Source organism: Phyllostomus hastatus, unplaced genomic scaffold (genome assembly GCF_019186645.2).
Source record: "Phyllostomus hastatus isolate PE091 unplaced genomic scaffold, TTU_PhHast_1.1 phas_scaffold_1224, whole genome shotgun sequence".
Taxonomy (NCBI): domain Eukaryota; kingdom Metazoa; phylum Chordata; class Mammalia; order Chiroptera; family Phyllostomidae; genus Phyllostomus; species Phyllostomus hastatus.
Genome location: NW_025334008.1, coordinates 1,504,942 through 1,529,061, shown reverse-complemented (window position 1 = coordinate 1,529,061; position 24,120 = coordinate 1,504,942). Strand labels below are relative to the sequence as shown.

At 60.5% G+C, this 24,120-nt stretch overlaps 1 protein-coding gene across 4 annotated transcripts in view; it reads right to left on the bottom strand.

The window, feature by feature from the left end:
* The window catches only part of LOC123830258 (DNA polymerase delta catalytic subunit), a 28,429-nt gene extending 5,619 nt beyond the window's left edge, over positions 1-22,810 (bottom strand). Inside the window, exons 1-27 of one of the 4 annotated variants that reach the window (XM_045856303.1) lie at positions 22,733-22,810; positions 15,170-15,372; positions 14,756-14,869; positions 14,050-14,196; positions 13,839-13,964; positions 13,596-13,764; positions 13,434-13,515; positions 13,232-13,361; positions 12,910-13,076; positions 12,491-12,595; positions 11,317-11,457; positions 11,106-11,216; positions 10,571-10,762; positions 10,384-10,472; positions 10,184-10,300; positions 9,905-10,018; positions 9,484-9,631; positions 6,442-6,537; positions 6,208-6,345; positions 4,859-5,034; positions 4,464-4,616; positions 4,245-4,347; positions 3,355-3,487; positions 3,154-3,267; positions 2,788-2,840; positions 2,618-2,715; positions 106-133 (exon numbers count right to left, since the gene is read on the bottom strand). In XM_045856303.1, coding sequence (XP_045712259.1) covers positions 106-133; positions 2,618-2,715; positions 2,788-2,840; positions 3,154-3,267; positions 3,355-3,487; positions 4,245-4,347; positions 4,464-4,616; positions 4,859-5,034; positions 6,208-6,345; positions 6,442-6,537; positions 9,484-9,631; positions 9,905-10,018; positions 10,184-10,300; positions 10,384-10,472; positions 10,571-10,762; positions 11,106-11,216; positions 11,317-11,457; positions 12,491-12,595; positions 12,910-13,076; positions 13,232-13,361; positions 13,434-13,515; positions 13,596-13,764; positions 13,839-13,964; positions 14,050-14,196; positions 14,756-14,869; positions 15,170-15,371 — 3,246 coding nt within the window. In that variant the 5' untranslated portion in view covers position 15,372; positions 22,733-22,810. Of the gene's footprint in view, positions 1-105; positions 134-1,077; positions 1,115-1,847; positions 2,034-2,617; positions 2,716-2,787; positions 2,841-3,153; positions 3,268-3,354; positions 3,488-4,244; positions 4,348-4,463; positions 4,617-4,858; positions 5,035-6,207; positions 6,346-6,441; positions 6,538-9,483; positions 9,632-9,904; positions 10,019-10,183; positions 10,301-10,383; positions 10,473-10,570; positions 10,763-11,105; positions 11,217-11,316; positions 11,458-12,490; positions 12,596-12,909; positions 13,077-13,231; positions 13,362-13,433; positions 13,516-13,595; positions 13,765-13,838; positions 13,965-14,049; positions 14,197-14,755; positions 14,870-15,169; positions 15,373-22,732 lie in introns of those variants that run through there. The other 3 variants (XM_045856299.1, XM_045856302.1, XM_045856301.1) reach the window with 3 other exon arrangements.
* Positions 22,811-24,120: the final 1,310 nt, after the last annotated feature.

Below are 24,120 nucleotides of genomic sequence, written 5' to 3'. Positions count from 1 at the left end.
GAAGACAAAGTGACAGGAAGGAGCAGAGAGGGAAACTGAGGCAGGGAGGTCACAGAGGGCACTGTGAGTCCTCCTACCCCTCCCGGCCCCAGGGCCCTGACTCACCAGACAGCTGAGGTGCGGCCCCTCGAGCCTGGAGGGGGAGAGACACAAGGGCATGTCAGGGGTGCCTTCTGCCACCTGAGTCTCGACGTGGTTGGGGTCGGCGGGGAGGAGGTGGCTGCAGCTGTGACCACGGCAGCTCTGTGTTCATGTGTGAGACCGGCCCCCCCACTCACCCCCACTACCCCACCGGGACAGGAAGTGGGGGGCGGGAGCCAGGCAAATGTCCCCCCTCCCCTTGGGATTTGCATAGAGAGAGGCTGGTAGGGGGGTAGGGAAAGTGAGGGAGAGAAAGTCCCCAGAGATGTGGGTGCCTGTGGGTGAGTGGGGGTAGGGCGGGACCTCTATTAGCCAGTCCATCCAGTGGGTCCACCTGGGACGGGGAGAGGGCTGGACAGGCGCCTGGGCCGAGGTGGGGAGACTGAGGCTCGGTGGGAGCACACGGAGGGAGCAGGGGAGGGAGGAGGGGGGCAGACATGCACGCAGGGATGCAGACTATGGACTGAGTGAGCCCAGAAGAGACAGAACGATGGGGTGGGGGGCCCGGCGGGGACAGGATGGGTGAGACAGGCGGACAGAGAATCAGAAAGAGGTGGAGACAGACGGACAGGACAGAGGGAGCAATGGGTGAAGGAGGGAAACAGAGCAGACACAGTGAGTGGGACCCAGCAGGACCCAGGGACGGACAGACAGACAGAGATGGAGGCCCCCTGGGAGGCAACAGCATGGGGGAGACAAGCCTCACAGGGAAAGGTTGGTAGGGTCCTGGGGTTCGGGAGGAGACGGGGAGGGATGGAGGCGAGAACCAGAGGTGGGAGGGGAAAGAAGGGACCCAGATGGGGAGCAGTGAATGTGGACCCCCCTACGCCCCCCCCAGCGGGCTGATGGCTGAAACCACCGCAGGGGGAGACCTGGCAGAGGGCCTGGGGGTGCTGCAGCCAGAGTTTCGCAGGAAGGTGGAGGGGTCTCACTCACTGTGCAGCCTCCAGGGCGAGCATGGTGGTGCAGGGCTGGGCTCGCTGCTCCAAAGCAGCCACCCCTATTTATACCTTGGCCCAGCCCCCTGGACGGTAGGGCGCTGGGGCGCTGGGAGCTCAGCCCTCCTCGAAAATCCCCTCAGGGAGGGGATCGGGGGAGGGGGCTGGATTGCACAATCTCTGAGTCACGTGGGAGGGAGGCGGGCCCAGGAGCCCTCTGGATTTGGGGATCCCCATGGTTGGGAGCCCAGGGGGTGACCCTGAGGGGCAGAGATGGGAGAGGAGCTGGGTTTGGAGGCCCCCCAAAAAGTAAAGGAGGGGCTAAGGGGCCCTCAGCCAGTGCCATGGGGGTCAAGGGCGGGAGGCCGTCCCTGAGGAGAAGGCAGGCCCACAGCGGATGTGGACCCTCAGGTGGAAACATCGTGGGTGTGACGTGAGAGGGGAGGCCCCTGGGCCGGGTGGGGAGTGGGCCCCCGTGCCGGGGCTGCCCCAGGCCCAGAGGGAACTGGCTGGCACCTGGAGGCCGGCTGGCCCCCAGGGAGGGTGGGCAGGGCGGAGAGGGGCTGGCACCTATAGGTGCTCACTTGGGCCCTGGGGGGACACTGAGGCACCTGGCCCTCCTGGGTTGGCAGCAAAAGCGGGAGCCCAGGGTTTGAAGTCCGGTGGGGGCATCCTGGGGGTCAGGGGATCCTAGAGTGGAGACACCCCACCTGGGTCAGGGCCTGACAGTGACCTTGTGCCCCCAGATACCAACCACAAAGCACCAGGTAACAAAAGGCCCAAATTTTATTGATTCTCCACCAATCCCACCCCCCAGACCCTCAGGGGATGCCAGCAGAGGTCAGAGGTCACCAGACCTCGGGGCCAGGGGGCCCAAAGCGTCTCAGAAGCTGCTCCTGGTCCTCCAGGTCCTTCCGCACCTTCTTGCGCATGTAGAAGATGGGGCAGTCCCGGCTGTGGGCGGGGTCAGGGGTCAGGGCTGGCTGCCTGGGGCTGCACCTGAGTCCCGCTGCCCAGCCCACTGACGGAGCAGACCGTTCCCAGGACTTTGGCCCCAGCCTGCTGCCCACCCGCCCCCCTGCCCTGACAGGCTGTTTGCTCAGCGGGCACGGGGGTGGGGTGGGGGGGACGAGCCGTTAACAGCGGGTGCCTGCTGAGGCGCTGGGCCACCAGCCCTATATCACCTGTCACCTGGCCACCTGGCGTGGGAACCCACCCCGCCCACCCGTTCCCTGGGGAAAACCCGGCCCCACCCTGGGGGAGGGGGTCAGCGCAGCCACTTCCCAGGCAGACAGAGGGTGCCTGCCCCTGCCCCACTCAGTAGCCCCCACCCCCACCCCCCGCGAGGGACACTGGCCCATCTGGCAGCCCAGGACGCTGAGGGTCAGTGAGACCCTGTAGACAGAGGGGGTAGGGGTGGGGGTGGGGGGTGGGGGGGCGCGCGCACTGCTTCCAGAGACCCTAGAGTAGGGGCCTAGCTCCACCGGCCTTCGCAGCGCGGAGGGTTCTGGGCGGGCGGGCCCCACAGGCATGCGCACCTGGTGCAGATGACGTCCTCGTGCAGGCTACCCTGGCAGCGCTGGCACTGGGTCCAGAGGCGTGAGAAGCGCTCCTCCAGGGCGTTCAGGTGGGACACCTGGGGACCGGGGTCTGAGCAGCGGCTCTGGCCCCACCCCCCGCCCCACCCAGCCCAAGCCGGACCCCTCACCTCCTTCTGGTAGAGCTCCGACTCCCGGGGCTTACAGAACTTGCACACGGCTCCTAGGGGTGGGCGTGGTCAGCACAGGCGAGCTGGACTGAGCTGGGACCTGGCCAGGGCCCAGGCCACTCCATCCCTGCCCCTTCCCCACCCGCTGCCCATCCCGACTCGTGAAAGTCCCCAGAGACAGAGAACAAGGGAGCGAGTGTGTGGGGAAAACTCCCTGGGGAATCCCTGGGGCGACTACAGAGACCCCTACCCAGGAGCAGGCCCCTATCTGATCAGCGGTGCCAGTCTGTGGGCCGGGGACCTTGGGCAAAGGTGGGTGGACGGTGGGGGGCTATGTCGAGGATCAGAGCGAGGGCCTGCACTCACCTTGGTGGCTGAGGACTGTGCGGCAGCCGATGCAGCAGCTCTGGCGCTTGGTGAAGGCCAGGAGGCCACCCACCTTGCTGGTGAGCACGGTCTTACAGCGTGTGTGGTCTCCCCCTGCAGGCAAGGCGCGAGGTCAGGCGTGGACAGGTGTCCCCCTCCCCATGGGCCCAGGCACACCCACCCGACCCCGGCGCCCCTTACGTAGCAGGACCGCCTCGGCCCGGCCCTCGCCCAGGATGGGCTCGAAGATGCGCAGCAGCGGCTTGGCGAGCTGCTGCTCCAAGTAGTACTGCGTGTCGATGGGCAGGCTGTGCTCCAGCACGAATAGGGGGTCCTGCGGGCAGAGCGGCCGGTGGGTCACCACACCACGCACACGCCAGGGTCAGGGCGGAGGGGAGTAGGGGGCAGCTGTGAGAGCAGGACGCCGGGGTGAAGGGCACCAAGACCACTGATGGGTCCTCCAGTCAGATCAGGGACCACGGTGTGGGGCGGTCACTGGGCACAGTGCCGTCCTGTGGGGAGTGGCAAGCCTGGGATCCGGTCACAGGTCATGGGGACCCCTGGTGCTATGGCCACAGGTGCTGTGATCCACAGGTGGGGCCCTCAGGTCACCAGGGAAGGATCAGCATTCCCAGCGATGAGAAATGAAGGGGAACAAGGACTGGAGTCAGAGGCTGGACAGGAACTAGGGACTGAGTCAGGAGTGTGGGGGTCAGAGGTCTCAGGACATCTGGGCAGGCCGAGGGAGGGTGTGGATCTGAGGGAACCAGAGGTTCGGAGAACGACCGTCAAGGAGACAGAGAGGGCCCTGGAAACGGAGAGATGGAGGGATGCCCTGTGCAGTGAGGCTAGATGCCTCTGCAGCAGGAGTGAGGGGGGGGTCAGAAGAATGGGGGGGACGGGGGCCCTCTAGAGGGCACAGGAAGGCCTGGGAGCAGAGCACCACAGAGCCGACCCCCGGGTGCTTGGGGGGCGGCTGCCAGGGCCCCACGGGGCACACGGAGGGAAACACCCTCCCACCGGCTCGGAAAGCAGAAGTGAGAGCGGGGCAGGTGGGCGGGGCGGGCGCGGGCAGCCCAGGTGGGCCTGACCTCAGACTTCATGTAGGCAGCCACGCCCTTGGCGGCGCTGATGATCACATAGGGGACCCGGTCTCCCAGGCTGGGTGCGCTCCCGGGGTCCCGCTTCCTCATCCTGTGGGGAGGCCGGGGTGAGGGTGGGCAGGATCCAGGAAGTGGTGGGCTCAGCTGGCAGGTAGAGCTATTTCTGGATGGTCCAGATACCGCCCCACCCCCCCAACCTTGACGGACCTCTCGGCAAGTTCCACATGGGCCTGCTTGCCCGCATAGTCGGCGGCCGCGCGGGTCAGCTCCTTGGTGATGACCAGCTGTGAGATGTCGATTCGGTTGCACAGCAGGTCTGAGATGACGTCCTGTGCGTGAGCCACGGCGCCCTGGGGGTCTCTGTGGGCCAGATGGGACATCACAAGTGGCTGCTGAGGGCTGAGGTGGGGAGGAGCACAGCCCAGCCACAGGCTGCAAGCCCACAGCTGTCCAACCTCACACTCTTTCCACAGCTTCTCCACCAAGAAGCTGCTGGCCTGCCACCTGTGCCCCCAGGGAGGAGGGCTGGGGCTCCTGGGGCTGCGGGAGGAGGCCTGGGGTCTGGCCTGGGGTCTGGATCCAGGCTGCTCCCTCACACCCACCGGTCAATGAGCAGGCGGCGAAGTGAGGCAGTGACAAGGTTGGCCACTAGGGGGCAGTTGTCCCTGCGCACGGCCTCCAGGCCCTTGCAATCCATGCGGTCATGGGTGTCCGGCCGGGAAGAGAAGAGCAGACCCGCATAGCGCTTCTTGCTGATGAGCAGGTAGGGGAAGTAGACCTGTGGGGTGCCCAAGGCTGAGACCCCTGGGGCTGTAGGCGCTGGCGTCCGATCCTGAGACTCCCCCCCACCGCCCAAAACTGACAGACAAGTATGCTTCAGGACTCGGGATTGGGATGCGTGGGTGATCAGACTCTAAGACCCCAACACCTGAGCCGGGGATCACCCTCAGCATGCCAGGACCCTCAGACTAGGGCCCCCAAATAGGAACCAGAGACAGGGACCAACCTAAAAACAGGCCCCAAACAGGGGATCCAGGCACTGGGGTGAAGCCTGGGAGCCCCCAATCTGGGACAGAGCCAGAGGCAGATGGGGACACCCCGAAGAGAGAGGAGATGAAGGCCTGGAGTGAGCCTGAGACAGAGACTGCCCCACACCGGGGGCCCTGAATCCCAGAGTAGCGCACCCTGCAGCCTGACCCTGCTTTGAACCCTGGGGATAAAGTCTGGTGTGAGGTTTCCCGGCCCAAGCCCGCCCAACACCAGGGGCAGGGAGCCCCAGACAATGGCCACCCCCCCCACGCCCCCTACAATCCAGGACTGGGCTATCAGAGTCCCGGCCACCCAGGACGGACCCCACACCTGACAGGCACTGGGGAAGTCCAAACCAGAGCCGCTCCAGACTGAGGTTGTCAAAACAGACAACATGCAGCCCTGGCTGGTGCGACTCAGGCCTGGGAACCAAAGGGTCACCAGTTCAAGTCCCAGTCAGGGCACAAGCCTGGGCTGGGGGGCCAGGTCCCCAGTAGGGGGCACAAGAGGCAACCACACATTGATGTTTCTCTCCCTCTCTTTCTCTGTCTCTTCCCCTCTCTAAAAATAAATAAAAATTTTAAAACAACAAAAACAGATACCATGCAGCAGGCAAAGCCCAAAGCCCAGGCGTTGGAAGTTTCGGAAACCAAGGCCCCCAACTTAGAAGACTCCACACGGCAAAACACCTTGAAACTGGGGCTCACGAACCCAATGGGACGCCCAGAGCACCCTGATCAGGGCACCCCCAAAATGGAGACCCTGAGAACACTGGGGTTTCCCAGATGCTGACGGACCTGAGGGACCCCACATAGAAGCCTCTGTAAACTTTACAGGCACCCCAAGAAAGAGAAGCTCCCCAAAACCAGCAAGACCCACACCTGCCCACTCAGAGTGCAGGAAGGGGGAAGAGGGGATTTACCTTCTCAAACTCCAGCCGGATGGGGTGGGGGAAGTGGCTCGACACCCAGTCAGCAGCCTCTCGCCCCAGAGCCATCGCCTCAGCCACCGAGGAGACGCCAAACCGGCACATGACAGAGTCAGTGTCCCCGTACACCACCTGGCAGGGGCACAGTGTGACTGAGGGACCCCTGAGCTCCCTGCAACAGGCACGCCCCCAGGTGCATTCTGGGCGGCAGGGAGGGTGGTGCCTGACCTTGGCAGTGGCACTGTAGCCGTTCTCCAGCGTGTACTTGGACTCCACCAGCTGCTTTGTTTTCTCGATCATCTGGCGCCCGAACCCAGTGACGCTCTGTTGGAGAGAGAACCTCGCGGTGAGGGCCTGGGGGCCGCCGTCGTGGACACGGGTTCAGGGTCCCGCCGCCACTGCTTCCGGAGGCATGGGCTTGGGCAAACCATTCTGCCCCTTTGGTCATCGGTGTCCAAGTCTGTGAAATGGGGAGACTAAGCTGCTCCCCAATGGCCTGTTGGAAAGAGTAGGTCCCCAGCACAGAGGAGGCAGTGACTGCATCGGATGAGTGTCGGAAACGCCGGGCCCAGAAGAGGCCGTTGGCTCGGGCTCTCCGCAGAGGTGACGTGACATCTGGTGACACTGCCGGCAGCTCCTCACAGTGTGAGACCACTAACATCCGTGGTCCCTTCCCTGCTAGCCAGCAGTGCCACCCCCATCCTTGGGCAACTGGAAATGACACTACACACTGTCCACTGCGGCCAGGGAGGGTGTTGCCCCCACCACTCGGAGCAACCGCTCCTGCCCAACAGCCTCATTTTACAAATAAGGGAACTGCCCTGGCTGGTGTGGCTCAGTGGATGGAGCGCCAGCCTCCAAACCAAAGGGATGCTGGTTCGATTCCCAGTCAGGGCACGTGCCTGGGTTCTGGGCCAGGTCCCCAGTAGGAGGTGCACGACAGGCAACCACACACTGATGTTTCTCTTCTCTTTCTCCCTCCCTTCCCCTCTCTGTAAACATAAATAAATAAAATCTTAAAAAAAAAAGGAAACTAAGGCTGGGGAGTTAGGAGGGGCAAATGCAACGGGAGCTAGGGGTGACTCACCTGTTTTTGTTTGTTTGGGTCTAGTCACAAAATCTGATTTTTTAAAAAAAGGTTTCATTAATTTTGCTAAAGAAAGGGGGAGGGAGGGAGAGAAACACTGACTGGTGCCTCTTGCAGGGGTCTGGCCACAACCCAGGCATGCACCCTGACCAGGAACCCGACCAGGAACCCAAACAGAGACCTTCCGGTGTGTGGGATAACGCCCGCCTCGCTGAGCCACACTACTCAGGGAAGAAAAACCTTTGACTTTTAGCTGGAGCGTTTAGGCCACTTACATGTAATGTGACTACTCATTAGGGCTGGGCTTCAATCCACAACTTTACTACCTATCTTTTATTTGTTCTATTGTTCTATGTTCCTCTTTCTTTCCTATCTTTTTCTGGAAGGATTCAGTATTTCATCCCACCCCCACCCCCCTTGCCCGCTCCAAACGGCTGAGAGAGAGAGACATAAGGAAAGAAGTGAAGAGAAAGAGACACAGGAGAGAAACAGAGGGAAGGCGCGGTGAGGAAAGCCAGAGACGAGGCCAGGAGGCAGCCGCGGCCCCAGAAGAGCGAAGCTGCACCCTTTCACCTGGCCTTGCTCAGGGACTCAAAGAACCTGGTGGCCAAACATCCCAGGTAGCTGGGGGAGGCCCCCAGGGACTGGGAGTGGCCAACGACAGGGTGGCATGCAGGAAAGGGTCCGCCTTGCCCAAAAAGAGGACTGGCTTTTGACTGGCCCCTGTGAGTGAACTTCTGAGCCCTGGGAATGTTCTGCCTGACAATGGCCTTTGTTCACCAGGAGCCACTGTATCACCTTGACCTCTACATGGGCTGGACAGCAAGGTCAGCCACACTGTGGTCAGCCGGGCCTGTGTGACGAACCTCTGGTAAAAGCACTGGCGGGCGATGCCCTGTGGATGTCGCCACCCGCCGCCGACGGGAGAAGCGCACACCGTCTGTCTGCATGGCACCCCGGGGGGAAGACTGGAAGCCGGCGCCTGGCCTGGCTGAATGCTGCCCCACACGTCTTCTCCTCCAGCCGACCCGAACCTCCCAGCTCACTGCGTCAAACCCTAACCGAGAGTCTGATAGCTCTTCTTAGTCTCTGCGTCCTTCTAGTAAGTCCCTGGATCAGAGGGTGGCCTCTGGGCCACCACTGAGCTGCAGGTGCTGTGGGTATGCCCCAGCCCTCCCACCGGCAACTCTGCCGAGCCTTTTGCCCAGAGCCACGCGAAGGGCCGACACAATGGCCAGGTCGAGAGGGAACTCCTCGTGGATGGAGGCAACCAAGGTTGGGATGCACGGGGACCCAAACCCTCGGGGGGAAAAGGCTGGACAGGAAGGCCTTTACAAGGCCCTCTCAGGCTGTGAGCTGCGGCACTGCTCCCAGCTGGGCAGGACCTCAGGGCCTCTGTGGTTGCGCTGTGGGTCTGTTTTTCTGTCCCAGCACACAGCTGCCTGGGTAAACAGGCCTGGGATGCTGTGGGGGTGGGGAGGGAGGCCCTGGCCCAGCTGATCTTCAGAGCGCAGGAGTGACCGAGCCCCACCCAGCATCCTCACTGGGGTCCTCATGTCCGGGGCGGGAGGGGGGTCCTCATACCTGATGGTGCGGTGACCAGGGATACACAGCAAGTCAAGTGCCAGAGCCTGACTGCACTGTTGCACAACCCCCAGCCCCGAGCTCTCCTGTGAGCAGGAGGGAGGGGACCTGCACTCCGCTCCCCTGCCCCCTGGGACCAGGGGAGGATGTGGGCTGGGTGTAGCTGCTGGAGTCATGGGGTGTGAGGGTGACTGTGGCTGGTGAAGGATGGGTAAAACCACTGCTCGCCCCCACGTCCTCCCCCCGCCAGCCCAGCCTGGCCCTGCCGGGTCCACCCGTTTATCTGTTTGCAGAGCTCATGGTGACCGTGCCTGCGCGCACACATCTACTCCCATCGGCCTCTGCGCCCCCACTAGGCTGGGCGCTGTGGGAGGGTGGAACTCTCCTCCGGCCGCTTCATACCTGCTGGACCCACAGTGCACAAGGCCCAACCCACAGCGAACTCTGGTGGCGTGTGTTGAACTGAATGGGCAGTCCTCTCCAAAAGGCCAATGAGCTGGGGTGACTGAGGCCTGGACTCCTGGACGTGGCCCCACCACAGAGAAGCCTGGTTCGCTCAGCCGGGTCCCTCCGCCATCCCATGGGGACCGCACACTCACCTGTGAGATCTCCAGGCATGGCAGCTTGCCCACCTGGGCACCAGTGAAGCCGTACACAGAGTTGGCGCTCACTTTCAGTGCCAGCTGCCTCCCGTCCAAGACCTGCCGCCGCAGGGGGTCTGTCTCCTTGGCCAGCTCGGCCTTGGCCCTGCGGGGAGGGGGAAGCACACAGGTCACGGGGTGACGTCCCAGGTCTGGGGGGGGCAGGAGGCCCGGGTCTGGGCACAGGGGTTCTAGGTGCAGGTATACGCACCCTATAATGCGCAGAGGGGGCCGGCAATGCGGGTGAGGAGGGCTGCCCGGAGTGGGTAACCTGTTCTAATTCACACGCAGCCGCGGTTAAGTATGGAGCGGCAGCGCTGGGGGGAACCTGGGCCAGTATTGAGCTCTGAGCAGGGGTGCGTGGGGCCCCCGAGCCCACCTCTTCCGGGCGCTAAGCAGGTTTTCCAGGATCTGGGGCAGCAGCCCCTTCCGCACCGATGTCTTCACAAACTCATCCCCAGTGGGCGTCTTGATGAACTGGTCCCCGGTCAGGCTGCGTCAGAGGACAGTGGGGGGTGACAACGGGCCTCCCACCTAGCCCCCCACTCTTGCATCTCCTCTCCCCTCCCCTCCTCACTATTTCTGCTCCCCACCCCACCCTGCCTGGGACTGGCCCCTAGCGGGTCTGGGGGTCCATGTGCCACAGGAGGCATCATACCCCAGTTTCTGGGCGGCCCCGGGCCGCAGCAGCGTGGTGTAGCACAGGTTGTGGGCCATCATGATGGATGGGTACAGAGAGGAGAAGTCCAGGGTGGTGATGGGGACGTCGTAGTACCTGTTGGTACGGGAAGAGTCGGGGCTAGAGCCCCCCCTCACTGCCCCCACACCAGCTCCCCCAGCCCAGCCTCAGGGTCTCACCCTTTGAGGGGCTCAATGACCGTAGCTCCCGTATAGTCCTCGCCACCCTCTGTCTTCACCACGGGCATCAGCAGCCCCTCGCGCATGGCCTGGGAGCGGAGGAGACCGGAAGTGGAGAGTGGGTGTGGACAGGAAGGAGGGCCCGCGGTGAGGGACCGGAGGTGTGCCCTGGGCTCAGCCCACTGACCTGCCGCAGCAGCTGGGACACCACCTTGACCTGCTGGCCACGGGTGAGCAGGTAGCCCAGGGGCACGCCAGTGACGCGTGCCATCTCCATGGCGTTCACCAGCACCATGAGCCGCTCCAGCAGCCGCAGGGGCAGGAAGGCATCCTTGAGGCAGTACACCGCCAGGCGGCGGCGTGTCTGGTCGTTCCCGTTCTGGGGACGGGCACGGATGGCGGCGTCAGGGGGGCGGGGAGAGGGCATGGGGAGGGAGTGGAGGGGGTCGGAGGGAGGAGGGAACTGTATGAAGTGCTGGTGTGTGTGACAGCAGAATCAAGGTCACGGGGCTAGAGGTCACGTGAGCGAACAGAAATAGTTATATCTGCAGGGCAAGGACAGGGGTTGGGGGGCAGGAGGTAAAGGTGAAGGTCAAGAGCACAGGTGGGAGGTTGGAGTACAGGGTCAGGAAGGTCCAGGGAAGGCTGAGGTCAGAGGCATAGATGGGAGGCTGGGATCAGAGGTCAGGGGCAAGAGACGGGGTCAGAGGTCACGGGGGCACCTGTAGGTCGGTAATGATGCTGTGCTGCACATCCTCCTTCTGCTCGCCCAGGAAGTGGAAGCTCACGGCGTTGAGTGTGTAGGAGCGGAGCTTGTACTCCCGCAGCAGCACCTGGGGCAGAGGTGCAGGCGCACGGTGAGCACAGGCCCCAGGCAGTGGTCCCTCAGGGCCAAGACTGCCCTGCCCCCCTGCTTGCCCTGCCCAGCCACACCTGCAGCATGTCCATGGGCACACGGCCCACCATGCTGACCACCTTGCTGTCCCGCCGGCCGGTCTGCTTCGACTGGAAGGAGGAGTCCCGGATGGTGGAACGGAGGCTGGCCACACGGCCCAGGAAGGGGAAGGTGTCCACCTGCAGGGGCACAGTGGGTGGGAAGCTGCAGAGGGGGTGGGTGGCCCTGACCTGGGGGGCCCAGGCCTGAGCCAGGGGCACGGAGCCCAGACCATCCTCAAGACTCCCTACAACGCAGCCCCTTTCTGGCTGGGCAGCATGGACTGGGGGTCAGCTGGACCAGCAGAGTCAGGGGCCAGGCAGCTGCTAAAGGTGAAGGGGGCAAGGAGGGCTATACCCAGATGGGGAGCGGACGGGAGGAGGCCGAGCTCAGTGAGAGGGTGGGGGGTGCACAGGTTGGGGGCCTGGGGAACGGCTGGGTGGGGGAGCCCAAGCAGGGTCAGTACAGAGAGCTGGGCCTGGGGTCGGGAGAGGTGTCTGTGTCTGCACTGGAGACGCTGACCTGGGAGGGACCAGGCGGAGGGGAGAGGCCTGAGCGGGGCTGCAGCAATGGGGCAGAGCGGGAGGAGGCAGCAGAGACAGGGAGAAGGCCGTCTAACCCCCAGGACCCTGGGGCTGCCGGAGTTAGGAGAGAGGCCTCAGAGGGAACTGAGCCTGCGACACCTTGATCTTGGACTTGCAAGCCCCAGACAGGAAGACAGCCCGTGTCAGTGAGGTGCAGCTACGGCTGCCCGAGGGAGTAACCTGGGTTCCACAAGCCCCCAGGTTTTGCCACATTCTTCAAGGAACCCCCATTTCCTCGTGCCTTGCTGACATATTTTACAACCTAGGAGACGAGGCCTCGACCCCTCCTCGCTCAGTCTGCACCTCTGAATGCACAGGGTTTCCCACCGAACCATAAATGCCCTCCTCACATCTGCAAGCGCCATGGTGAGCTCCAGGACTGAGAGCAGGGCGGGGACAAGACAGAACAGGGTTTCCGGGAGGTGTCTCTGGAGCTGCCGGGGGTGGCAGGCTGCAGGCGAGAGCCAGGTGGACCACCCCAGGGACAGAGCCACAAGGGAGCAGGTGGGGGGTGGTGTGGGGTGGCCACCCCCACCCTGAGCCACCAAAGCAGTGTCTGAAGTCAAGCCTCCCCCACCACCTACCCTACCTTGAGGTGCTGGGCCCGGGAGATGAGGTACGGAAGGTCAAAGTTCTGGATGTTGTAGCCAGTGATCACGTCGGGGTCCATGGTGCAGATGAAGGTGGACCAGGCCTGCCAGGGGGCGAGGGTACACACCCGCCTGTCATCCTGGTCATCCCCCTGCCACGAACCCCCCCTCCCGAACGTTCTGGAAGCCCTCACAAGCAGGCCTAGATCCCTCCTGCCTATTGAAGAAAGATCAGGCAGCTGTTTCTGGAAATAATGCAGAGTCCAGAGGGAAAACGCTCACCCCTCAATGCGAAGGGATCTGAACCCGGGGACACGAGACTCGGGATCAGGAGGGCTTGGAGAATGGCCTCGAGCCCGGGGTGCGGAGGTTGGGGTGGGGTGTTAAGGAAAATGGGGGGACTCGGAACAAGAGTCACCTGGAGCAGCTCTTCCTCCCGCTCGTAGCTCTGCACCTTGGCGCCCAGGATGGGGGCGCAGGGGCGCAGCGTGAGCGCCAGGCGCAGGAAGGGCTCCGACTCTCCCCAGCGCAGGCCCAGTGAGCAGATCTGGATCACAGGGTCCCGCTCGGGCTCAGGGAAGATGCCTGGGTGGGAGGGGGGAGGAGGTGAAGGGGACCGGACCCACCCCTCCCTCATGACACACCAGGGTGGTCACACCACCAATCCCCACCCCCACAATACCCCGTCTGCCCACTCTGCTCCGTCCCCACCGCCCACGGACCCCGCCCTGGGGACAGACCTTTGCGGCCGGCACACTCGATGTCGAAGCTGAGCACACGCAGGGGCGCGATTCGCTGCCACTCCCCTTCTGGTGGGTGACTGACCACTTTCGACCAGAGCACATCTGCCTCCAGCTGACAATGGGTGGCCTGAGGGACAGGGTGTGTCAGCAGCTGCAGGGACCCAGCTCCCTGTCCCCCACCCCAGGCAGAGTCCCACACCTTCCCCTTTGTCCTAAGGACATATGTCCCAGCAGGGAGTTCCAGCCAATTGCAGCCCACGATGTCGGCGTCCACCATGAACCTGGAGCGAGAAGGTCAGTGGGCAGAGGCCGGCCAGGGGGAGTGAGTCGGAGGGTGGAGAAGCCAGGTGGGGGCGTGTACCGGATCTCAAAGTCAACGTTGGCCTCGTAGGGTGCGAAGCTGGGGGTGCCCAGGCCTGCCACACGGACACCCTGCTCCAGGAGGCGGCGGGCGGGGGCCACAAGGCGGGGCAAGGCCAGGGTGATGCGCAGGAACGGGGAGGGGCCGTGCCCGTGGTACCCAAACATGCCTGCGGGGGACAGAGGGGGCTGGCACGGGTCCGGAGGGACCGCCCCCCTGCACCCAGCCCGCAGGGGTACGCACTCTCCCGGGAGCACAGCTCCACAGCCAGCACAGCAGGCCCCTTGAGCTCCTTCCCCGCGCGCTGGTCCCGGCTGATGGCCCCATTCAGCTCCCGCTGGAAGTCATCCAGGTGCTCGGGCCCAAAGCCTGGGGGTGGGAGGGCCAGTCAGAAGTGCAGAGGCCACCAGGTGGTCAGGGGAGAGGAGAGGTCTTCTGGGTGGGGGCCACTCACCAGGGGGCGCAGGGGTGTAGAAATAGGGCGCAAAGCCGTGGATGTGGCAGCAGACGGAGACACCCTCGTCAGTGACCCCAAAGGCACGGAGCACAGGCACGGAGCTGTGGGGCGGTGAGGGCACCCCAGGCAGGGGCCGGGCTGGGCCTGGGGGTGTAACGGGGTAAGCCAGGGCTGCCCCCGGACTCCTGCAAGGCTTGCCTCCCCCGCCTTTCCTGCACTGGGAGCACAGCCCCCCATTCCTGTTGCTTGAGGAGCTTCCGCCCACATCGGCCAGCTGCATTGGCCACACCACCTCGTCTCAGCCCTTCCACTGCCGCCCTGCCCCCTACAGCCCACTTTCCACCCCATAGCTAGCGGGAGCCCCCACCTGTTTTTGGCAAAAAAAAATTTGAAAAAAAAAAAATTGAAAGAAAAAATTGAAAAAGTAAAATCAACCTGGTATATGTGTAGTTATGAACTTCAACCCGTGTAGAGTTCACAGACCACCACCAGAATCAGGGTACAAGATGGTACTGTCATTCTAAACAGGCCCCTTGAGCTACATCTTTGCAGTCACACACCCCCCATCCAGACCCCTGACACCTGCGCTCTGACCCCCTTGCTGGACTTCTTGCTGCCTAGCCGGGGCAGCCCCAGCCCAGGCTCCACCCCAGGGGCTCAGGGCCCCACCTGCCAACCCTGGTCCCATGTACCCCAAACTCACCCACATAATGGTCAATCTCCAACTGCTGGAAGATGAGGGGTTCCGTGTCGGGGTCCAGGGGGCGTGGGGTGGGCCGAAGCCAGCGGGAATCTACTGCCTCTAAAGAGAACTGCCCTGCAGGGGAAGGTAGGGCTAGTGGACTGGTGGTCCTCCCTCAGCCCAGCCCGCAGAAAGGGAAGTCAAGTGGAGCTGGTGGTCTGGACCAGGTAAGAAACTCAGGAGGGATTGCCAGGTCAAGGGTCAAGGTCAGAGTAGAAGCCACAGGCAACAGAGGTAGCACTAATGGTGTGGGGTGAAAGGTCAACCCTTTGTGGCACTCAAAGTAGGCCAGAGGTCAGAGAGTACGGGTGAGCTCTGTGGCTGACTCTGTTTGGAGGCAAGGTGGGCGGGGGTGCAGGGGGTCCCAGGCCTCACTGTCCGCAGCCTGCTCCAGGGCTGGCTGCAGCTCCTCCTCCTCCTGCTCCTGCAGTCGGCGCTCTGCCTCTATCTCCTCCATCAGCGCCAGCTCTTCCTCAAACTGGGATGGCCGGAGCGCCTCTTCCTCCTCCCAGGGACCCCCACGGGCCCGCTTCGGGGGCACCCCGGGCCCCGGGCCCGGCCGCCGCTTTTCATGCATCCTGCTGGGCAAGTCGGGGCTGGGTGAGGGCTGTCGTGTCCTCCACCGCCCTACGCCCGCCCTGCGCCCACCCTGACAGCAGACTGTGGCGTGCTCCAAGGGCCTGGAAAGGCCTCCCACCTGCAGGCGCGCAGGTGCCGGCACGTTCCAGGTGCTCCACACGTAATTATATCCAGCATAATTGTATTACCCAATATAATTACATTGGGTATAATTATCCAATATAATTATAACTACCCAATACGATTACACCCCACTCCCCACCACAGTCTAGCCCTTGCCTCACGTGTCTGCGCCCCAGACATCCCTTCCTCCCTGGTCACTTGCCCCTTGCAGACCCCCTTGCCACGCTCTGTCCCCACCTCGGTCACAGGCCTGGTCCTCAGCACACCCCTCTCTTTCCTACAAACCCTGTCCTCGATGTCATCGCGCACCCATCAGCCCAGGCCTTCATTCAACAGACCGCTGGGCAGCGCCTCCTGCAGGCCAGCCACCACGCCAGGTGCCAGGGAGCGCCCTGACGCACACACCGACCAGGTCCCTTCCTAGCCGAGCAGTCCGAGGTTGCCCATGCCTTCACAAACACAAAAGCGCTCTTTATTTTGAATGTGTTCCTTTCTCTGGCCTCCCCAAAAATCAATGCACTGCCACCTGTGTCTCGCCCCCTCTCTGTCACCACAGCCAATGTGCCCGCATCGAATCATTATTCACATGCGTTTATGTTTCTTACTTGTGACCTGTGAGACAATGTTCGCGGGTCTATTTTGACAAGATGTATTGATATAAAGGTACACATCCTCTGGTAGCTTAGACTCGAGACTGTACTCAGGTTAAGCCTATTTGAGCCGGTAGCTTCTCTGTGGTTCAGTAAGAGAATATTCTAAGGCAACACTCCCTCAAGTACTTCAGAGGTAAATAACTACTATGGAAATATTTTTGAAAATATTATTTTCAAATAATAATATTTTTGGCTCCCAGTGGGGGCCATGTGAGAGGCAACCACACATTGATGTTTCTCTCTCTTTCTCCCTCCCTTCCCCTCTCTCTAGAAATAAATAAAATCTTTTTTAAAAAAAGTGTGCATGCAAATTGTAACAAAAGGGTAAAATGTGAAAACTGGTGAATCTGGCTTCACTTGTTCTTTGTACTTTCTTTATTCTTTCAACTTTCCTGTACATTTGAAATTATGAAAAAAGCTTTATTTATTTTTTTTTAGAGAGGGAAGGGAGAAAGAGAGAGAGAGAGAGAGATCAATGTGCGGTTGCTGGGGGTTATGGCCTGCAACCCAGGCATGCACCCTGGCTGGGAATCAAACCTGTGACACTGGTTTGCAGCCCGCGCTCAATCTACTGAGCCAGGGCTATGAAAAAAGTTTTAAAACAGTACATGTCTCAGTGCCAGGCCGAGACCCAGCCAGTACGGAGAAGGGGGTTAGGGACAGGTCAGCTGTCTGAGTTCAAGGAAACACCTCTGGATCCCATAACCACCCCCCAGATCCAGCCTCCCTTTGGTCCTTTTTGCAACAGATCCCTCGCCTTGGAGCTACCACAGGCAGCCTGGCCAGAGACTACATTTCCTAGGATGTACTGCTGGGCAATGGTCACATGACCAAATTCTAGCTGACGTACCTAGGGTGACTGGAAGGTGTTCAGCTTCTGGGACAGCCTGAAACAAAAGCCTGCCCTCCTGCCTCTTCCCCCTTTGGGATGGCCAGAGCCAACCTTGAACACCAGGACGAGGCCAACGCTGCAGGGAACGCAGAGCAACAAGATGGAAGGAACCTGGGCCCTTGACAACCTTTCTGGAGCAGAGCTGCCTGCCTACCTTGCACGCCTGCCTGCCTTTGGATGGTTACGTGGAGAAAGAGATTTGTATCTTGCCTGGATCACTGTGCTTTGGGGCTTCTTTGTTATAGCAGCTTAGCCTAGACCTTGGCAGCATGGAAAAACCCCAAGCCAACTGGGACGTGTCACAGCAGATGTGGGTCCGCAAAGGCATGTTCCTCAGCGGCAGACAGCAGGCAGCTACCAAGACACACACCTAGGATGGACACGCCTCAAACACGTGTGGAAGAAGCTAGACACTGGAGCATGTGCTGGGGGAACGGGGAGTGACTGCAGAGGGGTGAGGGCTTTCCTGCACAAGTCAGTGAACGTGTTAAATGCCACCAACTGTGCCCTTTAAAGTGGGTCATTTCACCTCCGTTTAACAAGGGCATCTATTGTACGCTGACGTGCACACAGAATTGTAGGATCGACTAATCTCTGGTGCTAGAAATCAGGCTAGCGGCCGCTTCTGGGGTGGGAGGGACTGACTGGGAGGGGGTATGGTGGGGGTGGTTTCTGGGGTGATGGGGACACACTGGGCACCCTGGGGTATGCCTGAGACCGTACATGTTACCCTGTGTAAGTTAGACCTCAGTTAAGAAATCAAAGCAGGGAGGCCGAAATTCCACATCCGGGGGTTTGTGCTACAAGTACTCTGTCGCATGATAAAAACCTGTGTTCACCAGGGTATTTCCGGCAGCACTGTTTGCAATGGCAAAAGGTTGGAAACCACCTAAATGTTCTCCCCTGGGGCACTGTTTAAATAAAGGATATCGAGTCCGCCCCCTGGAATATTATGCAGCTGGACAAAGGGATGAGGAAGTGTTCTGTGTATCGACCCAGAGGGCTCTGAAAGGCACATTGTTAGAGAGCGAAAGCAAGGTACAGAACAGTGGACTTAGGGTGCTATCTTTTGTATTTAAATTAAAAAAGAAAACAAAAACTGTTTCAGAAAATGTGGGGCAGCCCTGATGGGTGTGCCTCAGTTGGTTGAGTGTTGTCCCACAAATCAAAAGGTCACTGGTTCAATTCCCGGTCAGGGCACGTGACTACGCTGGGTTTGGTCCCTGGTTGGGGCACGCCTGACAGGCAACCAGTTGATGTTTCTCTCTCACACTGATAAATCTCTCCCTCTCCTCCCCACTCTCTCTCTAAAAAAAAAAAAATGTTTTTTTAAAGAAAGATTTTATTTATTTTCAGACAGAGGGGAAAGGAGGGACAGAGGGAGAGAAACATCAGCATGTGGTTGCCTCTCGTGCGCCCCCTACTGGGGACCGGGCCCGCAACCCAGGCATGTGCCCTGACTGGGAATCGAACCAGCGACCCTTTGGTTCACAGGCTGGCACTCAATCCACTGAGCCACACCAGCCAGGGTAAATAAATACTTTTTTAAATTTTTTAAATGTTCGGCATAGCAAGCTGAGGGGCTTATAGGAATCCAGAGGAGTGGCCAGGCCTGGCCTGGCAGGGGTGGGGCACAAGGGGGCCAGCTGGCCGCCCTGGGTCAGTGGGCTGTGACCGAGTGAGGTGGGAGGGAGGGTGTCAGCAGCAGCAGAATCAAGTTCCTATGCTAGTTCCCTGTCCCAGGCATGGCCCTCAACGCACACGCAGGCTAAGGCTGCATTAGAAGGAGGTGGCCCGGGTGCCCCTCCACCAGGCAGGAGCTCGGCAAACACTCTGCTCTCCCCTTTCTCGCCCCTTTGGCAGCAGATCCTGACCAGTGCCTGCGTCAGGAACACAACGTTGGGTGCTCTCTCTGGGCACTGGTTTCTCTGTGAGCCGCACTCCCTTGGTGTTCTCATTCCATGTCACCCAACCGCAGGGCTGTACATGCCATCCCTGAGCCCATCACTCCTGCCTTAGAGTCCAGTGCCTTGACCCAGTCCCCGCCCCACGCCCTCCCAGCCCCAGGCTGACAGCAGGCCCAGCTGCCCACACCATGAGGATGTCTCTTCACGATCCTCAGACTGCAGAGCCAGCTCCTGATTGCCCCCCATTCAACAAACAGTAGCTCTCATCAGGCCAACCACCATGGAGTCACCCCAACTTCTCTCTTCCCATACAGTTCACTCAGCCTGCATGCTCGCTCTGTCTGCAACTCCCATTAGCTCTGCCTCCCCACAGCTGTCCCACAGCTTCCCAGCCCCCTGCTGGACTTCCTTCCTGGTCCCTCAGCTCTCTCAGGCCATTTGCTTTGGTATTTTGAGCCTTGCTGTTTGTCTGTCTCCCCCTGCTGGAAGAGGAGCTTACTGAAATATGGCCAGAGCCTACAACAGTCACAGGCAGAGAGGCTGCTGGAAAAATGCCTGCTGAGTGAAGGAAGAGCCTCTCCCTGACTGCCTCATCCCACCCTGCCCGCTCCTCAAGCTCTCCACCCAGCAGTCAGAAGGATCCTCTGCACCCAGGGCAGGTCAGCCCGTTCCTGCCCTGCTCACAGCCAGGCCCTGGGGCCCGTCTCACGCTGAGTTACAGTCAAGTCTGCATCGTGGCCCACCAGACCCTGCACAATCACCCACGTTCAGGCACCACCTCCTGCCTCTCCCCACTGCTCACTCAGCTCCAGCCACTTGCCTCCTCTCTCATTCCTTCAACACTCCAGGCTTGGTCCTGCCTCAGGACCTTTGCACAGGCTATCCCCTCTGCCCCGCAAAATGTTCTTCCCCAGCTGGCCCTGCGGCTTTCCTCCCGCCCCTCCTCCAGGCCTCTGTTCAAATGTCACCTTCTCTGTGAGGCCTGTTTAAAAGCACAGCCCTGAGGCCTTATCCTGACACCCTCCAAAGCCTTTCTCTGCTTATTTTCCTTGAAGCCACTTGTCGCTGTCCGGGGCACTCTATCAGTTCTCGGTGTTCTCAGAGTGCGGTCCCCGGACCCGCAACTTGAGTTTTGGGTGGGAGCTTGTTGGAATGCGAATTGTCAGGCTCCTGCCCAGACTCCCAGAATCCAGCCCCCTGCACTCAAACCTGAGAGCCACAGCTTATTACCTTGTTTTTATTTTTAATTTACTTTATTTATTTTAGAGAGATGGGATGGGAGGGAGAAAGTGAGGGAGAGAAACATTGACTTGTGAGAGATATAGCAATTGATTGCCTCCACATGCCCCCTGCTGGGGACCTGGCCCACAACCCAGGCATGTGCCCTGACCAGGAATCGAACCAGCAACCTTTCAGTTTGCAGGCCAGCACTCAATCACTCCGCTGAGCCACACCTGCCATGGCCATTATCTTGTTTATTGTCTGTCCCCATAAGGAGCTGAGAAAGCAGGGACTTTTTTTTTTTTTCCTGCTATGTCTCATGCACCCGGGAGAGTGCCTGAGACAGAGGACATACTCAATAAACATCTCCTGAAAGAATGAAGGAGGGAACGCATGGACTTGTCCCAAAAACTTCCAAGGTAGGTGCTGCAAATGACCCTCCGATACACATGATTACTGGAGCCGAGGCCCAGAGACAGGAAGCTATCTGCCCAAGGTGGCACAGACAGATGACGGGCACAGCTGGGGGTCAGCCCCAGGCAGGCTGGCCCCAGAGCCTGCGGTGGCCAGCACCCCAGAACCTGGTCTCCGGGTGTGAGGGGAGATCCACAGGTGATCTGCCCTCTGCCCAGCGGGGCAGACAGATGGAGCCTCCCTGACTCCTGCTGCCCTTGTCGCAGCCTCAGACCACTTGGGCCTCTGTCTGACTCCCTCACCAAAGAGGGACCCCTCGAGGGCAGGGCTCGGGAAGGGTTTGCTGAACGAAATGCTCCTTTTTCTCGGGCACCTAACTCCTCTGCATCCTCGAGACTCAGCTCTGGTGCAACGCCTCCAGGGCTGGTCCTCTTCCCACCCCCAGGGCTCCCACGGTGCTGCGTGCAGCTCCTGTAAGTGCACGTGTGTGCACCCACCAGGGAAGGATTCAGGCTGGGAGCACCCCCCAAAATGGGGTCAGGGGCTTGCTTCAGTTAGGGTCCCCAGCACAGTGCTGGAATGCAGGCCACTTTTGAGTCATGTCACTTTAGACACTGCTCTCCAGTGTCGCCAACCCTGTGAGTCTTCCCAGAGCCCTCAGCTTCTCTGGGCCCGCAGAGACCAGCCCTGACTCTGTGTAGCTGAGAGCACTCCTCCTGGAGACGTCCTCTCCTTCCCCCAACTGAATGGAATTATCCTGGTTCTCTTGCATCCAGCAGAGGGCCTGCCACAGAGCAGCTGACTGAAGCACTGAGAGAGGGAAAGAGCATCCACAAGGAGGGAAGGGTGTGGCAAAGGCCCTGAGTGGGGAAGGAACCTCTCTAAGGGACAGGAGAGGCCTGCGTGGGGAAGTGTAGGATGGAGGGGGAGAGGCAAGGAAACAACAGGTTCCCAGAGTAGGCAGGGCTACAAAGCCACGACTCTAACACCACCCCCTAAACCCTGCCCACTCACTCCATCTAAGCTCCACCCACAGAGCCGCACCCCCAAACCTCCTCTCCCTCAGCCTTTTCCATCCAGCCTGTTGCTCAGACCACAAATCCCAGTCATCCTGGGCTCCTCTTCCCTACCCGTCCTGCTGGCCCAAAGGCAACCTGAGCCTGACAGATTCTTCCCGCCTGCACTGCAGGACGAGCCACCCACTTGCCTCCTCACTGGTCTGTCCCCCTCCTTCCCACTCTTGTTCCTGCTCCACTTCCATCTTCCCTCAGCAGGTGCGTTTCTCGAAACGCAGGGCAGGTCACGTTGCTCCGATGCTCAGAAACTCCCACGGCTCCCTACTGAAGCCGGAATAAAAGCCAAAGCCCACAGCTAGGTTTACAAGGCCCTACAGGATCTGGTTCCCCATCTCATCTCCATCATCGTCTGGTCCCTCTGCTCCATATACACCTTCTGCACCCTCACCTGTTCTCTCTGCTCCAGGTGCAAACACCACAAGCTCCTTCCTACCTCAAGGCCTTTGCGCTTTATTGTTCCTCTGCCCGGGTTGTTCTTTACACGGCTGACCTCCCTCCCACGTCACTTCCCCAGAGAGGAGATTCCCAACCACTCCAGCCAAAGAAGCGGGATATTCTCCTGTATTTCACTTGGGATAACGTATCAAAGCCTTAAAGCACTGCTTTATCATTGTTACTCATCACTTGTCAACTGTCTCTTTTGGCCTGAGGCAGGAACCTACTCTGACTAGTTCGTGCAGTAGCCTCTACTTCTATAGCAGTGCCTGGCAGAATACTCGATATTTGGTAAATAATGACGCCATGCCGCCACGTGTAACATTCAGTCCCCCAACGCCACCGGGATTCGGTGGCCCTAAAGACCCTCCAGAATGCGTTCCTCAGCTCGCCCCGGGCCTGGGTGGCCAGCGATGGGCTCCCAGCAACAGGCCAAAGGACACCCACCCCAGTCACATCACCGCGCGCCTCCGCCCTGACCCCTGCCCCACTTCCGCACGCCCCTAAGCCTAAGGGGTCCCTCCCGCCGCCACCACCAAGCGACCCCTAACAACTCTCTCTCAGGCCTACGCGCGCGACTCCTCAAGCCCCCTTCCCTGCCAGGCGGAGTCCCTTGCAATTTTCCTGCCTTTACTCACCCGCTTCAAACAGCGCTTCCCGCCACAGACTACGCCGCCGTGACCCCTGACTCCCGCACGCGCAGGCCCAGAGCCGCGGCGCGCCAAGATGGGCCACGCCCCTCCGCCCAACATGGGCGGGGCCACGCCCAACATGGCCCTGAGCCACACCCCCATCCTTCCAGCTGGAGGGAAGACCACGCCCCCTCCTTCCAATCTGGGTTGTGGCCTTGTCCCCTCGTGGACAAACCCCGCCCTTGTGGACTAGTGCGGCGCAAAGTTACAAACCTCCTTGCGGCCGCTGGATGGCTGCGCGCAGGCTGCTAGCGCAGCAGCCCGAGAACACACTCCCCACCCACCAGCCTCTGGCGCTGCGCGCGCAGCCTCTGCAAACTCCAAACCAACGGCCGACCCGCCGCCTGCCGCCCGAGGCCAGTTCCAGAGAACTGCTTGAACTTCGTGCCCATCTTTGCAGCCTGAATGTCTACCCTCTCCGCAGTTGTTAGGCTACACGCGCTCAGGGCCCACCCTGGTCTGTTCTTCCATCCCACGGCCTCAGTTTCCCCGTCTGTAAACTAGACTTAGCGCGGGTCGGGCATACCTGTGTGGCGCCCGGCTCACTGTTTATAACTACTCCTATGCCTGCCGCCCCCTTTCCCCTGTCCTATAAAAAAACTTTTCGGTACCCAGACTATCTCTCCAAGCAAACCCCTTTCACCCTCAGCCGGGACGTCCATCCGACTCCCTTCGATGTTCCCTGAGGGCCTCGCAAAGCAGGAGAAGGAATTACGAGAACTCCATGGTCTCCCTCCTTATTCTGGACTCAACCGGGCCTCTCACCTTCCAGTCAGCATGTGCCGTTCAACTCCGGGGCCCAGGTTCCTTGTTCTCATAGTTTAGGTCTCAGCTGGGACATTATCTTTGTGAAGCCCTGCCTGACTTTCTCCTCCAGCACCCACCCTGCTGCCTGCTGCCCCCGTTAAAGCCCCTATCCCCTTAAATTCGGGCTGTTCCCATATCCCTGGGACCGCCAGCCCTGACTTGTAACCACCTCTGAGGAGGGACTTTGTCTTGCCCACTGATGTTTCCAGTGCCTAAAGCTGTGTTTAGTGCACAGGAAATGCTCCGTACCTACTTGTTGGGGGACATCTGGGTCCCCAGAATGGCCACAGGTGGCTTCAGCAAGTATTTTTTGACTGAGTGAATGCCCCAATACCCTCATCACTTAAATTCTCCGTCTTTTATTAGTTGGCTCCAACTCACCTTGTACCAGGTGACCCTGGGACCATCAGGGGAGTCTCCTGGACCCCCTCAACCTCCCACCCCACCCACCAGCCCCAGGGGCCAATGTAGATGAAGACCCTGGCAGCCCATCTCCTGTCCATCTCTGATTCACTCTGGCTCAGAGC